Source organism: Osmia bicornis, chromosome 8 (assembly GCF_907164935.1).
Source record: "Osmia bicornis bicornis chromosome 8, iOsmBic2.1, whole genome shotgun sequence".
NCBI classification, from domain to species: Eukaryota; Metazoa; Arthropoda; class Insecta; order Hymenoptera; family Megachilidae; genus Osmia; species Osmia bicornis.
The window spans coordinates 6,686,236-6,692,046 of record NC_060223.1 but is presented as its reverse complement, the minus strand read 5'-3'; the positions used below and the strand labels follow the sequence as shown (position 1 = coordinate 6,692,046).

Here is a 5,811-nt window from a genome sequence, read left to right as displayed (position 1 = left end):
TTATTCCCTACAAAAGAGTATTGAGATACTTGAATCGAAAATTGATTATTTCAAAAGATATTAGGGAGAGACAGGGAGAGACTGATAGTCTCTCCCTAGGATATCTTTTGAACTAATCGATTTTCGACTTAAGTACCATAATACTTTCTTATAGAGAATTAAAATACGCTTCAATTGATGTATAACAAAGTACTCAATTAAAAAATTTAGATCTCAAAATTTGTTTTATAGTAAACAAAATAGATAGCTTTTTGCAATAGTGTTTGAAAAATTTAATTCCCAATATAACAAAGTTCTTATAAATCCATGAATAAAAGAATTTATTTATTTCTTCACACTTTTAATTGAAAGTTTACCCGTGTCCCTATTCTTTCGACAATTATGACCCGATTATTCGTATGAAGTAGTAAATTTGATACTCACTACTCTGGTTTATCGAGACGTATTAGGTTGTCCATGATATAGAATACTCCGTTCGTGTGAAGTAGACTGTTTCTTAATAAAATCGTTAAATTGTTGATGATCCACTGGCAAAGTGTTAGCGTTGCTTCAGGAATAGATTGTTCTGGAGAACGGAGAGAGCAGCTAGACTCTCCTTTCTATCGTTTCTCTATTTTTACCTAACGGTTTAGGCTATCATATCCAAACTAATCATTCTAATTATCTATTCCCCCATAAATTTCAATCCTAGATCTTTTAAATGATTTGTAATAGCTAGGCTCAGGTATGCAATTTGAAGACTTTCTTTTCACATAAGATGTGTTACATACTGTAATAAGAGGGTCATGAAATATGGTTTTATGCCACACGATTCCGGAAGTATCAGTTTATTTTAATTTTAAAACAATAGTTTTTTATAGAAATACAACCATACATTATACTTAAAATCTTAAAAAGAATTTCGATATTTAAAATATAATTTATTACTAATTATAAAGAACTAATTTATAATAAACTCCATGGCGAAACGCTATCTTTCAAAGAAACTGCCATAATATAAAAAAGCTACAACTATTCAATACTTCATTTTTTAAAAAACCCGCTAAATACGTGGCGTCATCTACTGGTGCTAAAAATGAGCTTTTTGGTTCCGCCGATAGGGTGCGCAAGGAATACATTGTTCTACAGTTCTTTTCTTTACTATCAGAGGCGCCACTGTACAAAATGCGGGAGTTCCCCTTACCATTTGAAACACTAACATTGTTAAAAATCACTTTTTTATCTTATTAAAAGCAATAATATCCCCCTGTTAATTAATTAAAAAACAAATCAGATCGAAAGATTCTATTAATAGCTTCTTTATTAACTGTTGTAGGATTTTATTTTAGCCATTTTTGTTAATGTTCTTTGTCAGGGTTATTGACATTTACAATCTACATTTCAATAACCATTTGTTCTCTTATTATTGTTTAAAGTTCATTTATAAGTATAAAGTCGTCTAATAAACTTGGTACAAAATCATATCACAAAAAGAGCTAATAGAAACATGTATAAGAGTAAAACATATTTCGTTTAAGAAACTCGGGTAAATAAGAATATGAAAATATTATGCTGTTCAACAAATATGTTATAGCTTTGTATAATATGCAATGACAATAGAAGTGCATATTGCCTGTTGAATAGAAAAATGAAATTCCTGATTTTCATTAAAAACTTTGTCAGATCAAAAATATATGACACTTAGGTGCAGCTGCATCTCGTTCACTCCAATGCACCCAGTTGCAATGAACGTTTTCGTTGAATTTAATTACAGATTGATCAGCAATTCAGGATGCTCATTGTTCCTCGTTTCAATTATCATTCGACAGGGCATTAAATGAATGCTTTCAAAGTCCCATTTCTTAATACTCCATTCTGTCGTTAATTTTGTCTAGGTTCATTGCTAGTACTGTTCGCCTGAGATATCGATGATGAAGCAGATATATTTTCGTGGTTCAACATGTTCTCGCGGTTCTGATGCATTTGATCCTGTTGATGTTGATGCTGACTACGGTGCACCTCCAGTGCTAACAATTTCTGTCGCTTTTCTTCCATCAAACGTTCTCGATGCTTGTGAATGTAGTCATTCACGTTCGGTAAGCCCATAATTACGCAGGCTGACAACGCTGAACGATATACATTCATATCTGTTGCTTCGTACCTGTAGAAAATATTTCATCTAATGGTAGATTTAACACGTAGTTCTGATCGAAGGCCGTAGATCTACGCTCTGTAAGGCAAACAAGACGTAGCTCCTGACAACGTAGATCTACCTAATTGCAGTGCCGGATTAAGGGGAGATTTAAGGGTGATCTGTTTATCAATCAACAGGTTTGATAGCCTCGGGCCAAGGAATCTTAATCCGGCCCTGCCCTTATAAAAATTTTACACTTTCAGGAATTTATGGTAATATTTGCCGATAATTGTTTAACATTCACCATCCATTCGTTTTTTCATCGTAACATTCAACGTGATAGATGGTGGTGACACCGTTGAATCCTCCGATTGCAAAAATCATGTCATCGATCACTCCGATCGCGAAATTACTGCGTGAATTGTACATATCTGGAATTTGCGTCCAAACGTTAGTGGCGGGATTATATTTTTCCCCGCTGCACATTCTGGATATCCCATTGAAACCTCCTGTTTAAAATCGCTGGATTACTTTAGGTGCCTCGAATCAATTGGAGGAAATATCGTTCATGGATTAATTACCAATTACGTATACGTGACCGTGATAGGCTATGCACGATACTCCGCTCCTACGGGATCTCATCGGAGCGACCAATGTCCATTGATTGGTTTCTGGATCGTACACTTCGGCCGAGTTTAAACATTCGTGTCCATTGAAACCACCCGTGATGTAAATTTTATCTGTGTTATAAACAAATTACAAGTCGATTCATAGATAACAGTCGTAGATGATTTTCTGTACCGTTTAAAGTAGTTGCACTGGCGTCCGATCTTTGGCAATTCATCGACGCAATGAGAGACCATTGATTAGTTTTGTAATTATAACGTTCCGCGGTGCTTTGTCGATAATACCCATCGTATCCTCCCATCGCGTAAATCAGATCGTTGAGTACTGCAACGCTAACGTAACACCTGGAATTGTTAGTAGAAATATTTATGATATAAAAGTTAGCGAAGAATTTGCATGGTATAAGGTATAATTTGAACCTTCTGGCGTTCATTGGAGCAATTTCTCTCCAAACTTTGGTGACAGCATTGAAGCAACGGCAACTGTTAAAGTAATCAGATCCGTTGAAACCACCGATTACGTAAATGTTAAAACCGACCACCGCTGTACTATGATATGCACGAGGTCCGATCGGATCTACCTCTTCCACCTTTCAAAATAATAATGGACAGCAGTAGGTGCTAAATAATTTTCTGTGATGAAGTAGTATCGCGTAATGGTCAGGTCGAGTGACTGGATGTAAAAATGGAATAAAGATTTTTTTTTTCAATGATTGCATTAAGCATCTCTTTTGGAAAATAAAATTTTCAAAATCTTGGTAAATGATATTTAATAACAGAGGCGATATCATAGAAGTAGATAAAGGAATAAAGAGAGTATTACATTGAAGAGTGAAGTAAAAGTGCATAAAAATTGTAGGAATTTTGTGAAATATCAATAAAAGAGAAACATATACCTTAACCCATCGATCAGCTCTGGTGTCGTAAGTTTCGATGAAGTTCGTCGGACTTCTGCCGCTCCAACCACCTATGGCGAACAATATTTCATGGGGTACCCGTGGTCGTGCGATCTTTGGCGTGGGTATCTCCCCATCTTTTTGCGTGATAATCTCGAGATCGTACAAAAATTTTAAGGTTTCAATAATAATAGGCCGGCACGCGTCGTTTCCAGTAACGTACGGATGATCTTTCACATTCTCCAAGAAGAATTGTGTATCCAGTAGTCCGAGGCGAATGTTCTTCATCAGATCGACTATGTATTTTTTTCGTGATTGAGGATCGTGATCGATCCATTTCAATACCAGCTCCCAAACCGTGTCCTCGCTTTTCACGTTCAGCTCGTCAGCACCGATCAATGCTGTCAATTCTTCAATCGGTAATTCAAGTATTTCCTCGCTTCGCTGAGCTACCTGCGTTCGGTACGATTTATGCAAATGTCGACAATTTACATTCATTGATTAACGTTAACGGATAATTAACACGCTGCCATCACATCAATTTTAAATTTTGGAATTTTGGAATCTTAGAATTTTAGAAACTTAAAATCTTAGGATTTTGGGAATTTTTAAATTTTGGAATTCTGAAATCTAGAATTATAGAATTTTCGAATTCTGAAATTTTAGAATTTAGAACTTTGGAAGTTTGAAATTCTGGCATTTTGGAATCTTAGAACTTTCCTATTCTGAAATTTTTGAATTTTCAGATTTTTAGAATCTCAGAATATTAAAAAATATTGAATGCAGCTGCGAGGAGGCAGTGGAAGCGTAATGACCTGCACAAAGTATCTCATGACATAACGATACGTGCTGTTCTCCAGCCCCTTGCAAAAGTGTTCTCGGGCGAACCTCATGACGCTGATGCAGTTTTCTGCAGCTAGATTTTGCTTCAGGTACTCGCAGCAGAGTTCGAGAACACCGAGAACGTTCAAATAATCCGCGGTGACCAGCAGCTGATAGACGTTCTCGTTATTTATGCTGATGGATCGCAGGTACGCGTACTCCAGAAGGAGATTCATCATGTTACTGCTGACACCCGGTAACAGTACGTCCGTTTTTTCCCGCGAATGCAACGTGGTCGTGAACAGTGTTCTAAAGATTAAATTTTTCATTTTCAGATTGCTGTACAACTACTTCATCTGTGGTACGTACACCTAGGAGCATTGTAGACTTTCTTAAAGAAAAAGGCGATGTAAGGTAAGAAGACTACACCACTTGTTATAATTTTTTGAAGTTAGGATAATAGAATTAATATTAAGTAACAGGGTCCTCTTCCTCTGAAATGCCATTTTCCTTACAAAAGTTTACCATGCTCGTTACTGTACCTAAAGTACGGACTACACGCCGACAAAATGGCTCGGTGAATCGGAAAAATGCCTCCATCTTCGAGTCTTATAACAGCATCGCAAAGTAGATTATTCTGTCGAAAATCATAGAGAGATTGCATCGCTTGCGTGCTCATGCATCGGCCACCGCTTTCAGCGATCAAACGCTGCGTGTTCGTTTCGCAAAAGTCGATTTCTTTGTCGCTGTCGTTTGAATCTACATCCATATCAAGTTTTCGTTGAGGTCTCTTCTAAAAATCCCCGACAAAGATGAACCACGTTGTCCAATTTTCAGAGTTTCCTAACCAAAGTTCTCTAATCAAATTGCTATTTAATTAAAACCCTACCTCCAAGTCGCTTAAAACATTCGGACCAAATTAGATGAATCTACTTACTGCAAAAGGGCGATGATTTATAAATCGCCCTGGGCTCGAACATTTTAAGCAAGAGTTCTAGGGTTAAATGCGAAAGAATAGAAGTATCCAAAATTTCATCGAAACAAATGTTTCTTCGTTTCATAATTATATTATTTATAGAATGACGCGTTTGTATTGTCTCTTACCTGCGAATCGAAGAGTATTCGAAGAACTAGAAATTTATCAATCGTCCAAAAGGTTAAGGTTTCACTCGGTTGTCAATGCTTTCGATCGACTGAACCTTGCAATTTTCACGACTTTGATCTTCAAATGAGCAGTTCCAAGTGTTAACTTTCGTGATTTTGTCAGGTACGATTTACATAATCAAGGTGAGGTACTAGCGAAGGAGATTCATACGCGTTGCAATTTCGGATGTGTCAAATGTTCTCTGACACG

General features: G+C 36.5%; 1 protein-coding gene across 1 annotated transcript; it reads right to left on the bottom strand.

The window, feature by feature from the left end:
* Window positions 1-1,225: 1,225 nt before the first annotated feature.
* On the bottom strand, window positions 1,226-5,485 carry LOC114880993 (kelch-like protein 10). The gene is made up of 8 exons (XM_029197579.2): window positions 5,000-5,485; window positions 4,451-4,766; window positions 3,636-4,088; window positions 3,160-3,329; window positions 2,915-3,084; window positions 2,695-2,853; window positions 2,418-2,622; window positions 1,226-2,140 (listed from the first exon to the last, which is right to left on the bottom strand). The coding sequence occupies exons 1-8, from the start codon at window positions 5,224-5,226 to the stop codon at window positions 1,861-1,863; spliced, it is 1,980 nt and encodes a 659-aa protein (XP_029053412.2). The 5' UTR covers window positions 5,227-5,485; the 3' UTR covers window positions 1,226-1,860.
* Window positions 5,486-5,811: the final 326 nt, after the last annotated feature.

Excerpts from the sequence above, each read along its gene's own strand:
- LOC114880993 (XM_029197579.2), bottom strand. The coding sequence starts at position 5,226 with ATGGATGTAGATTCAAACGACAGCGACAAAGAAATCGACTTTTGCGAA. Across the intron at positions 2,623-2,694 it reads CGGTCACGTATACGTAATTG|GAGGTTTCAATGGGATATCC; the intron begins GTAATTAATCCA and ends GATTTTAAACAG. Across the intron at positions 2,141-2,417 it reads GATGAAAAAACGAATGGATG|GTACGAAGCAACAGATATGA; the intron begins GTGAATGTTAAA and ends TATTTTCTACAG.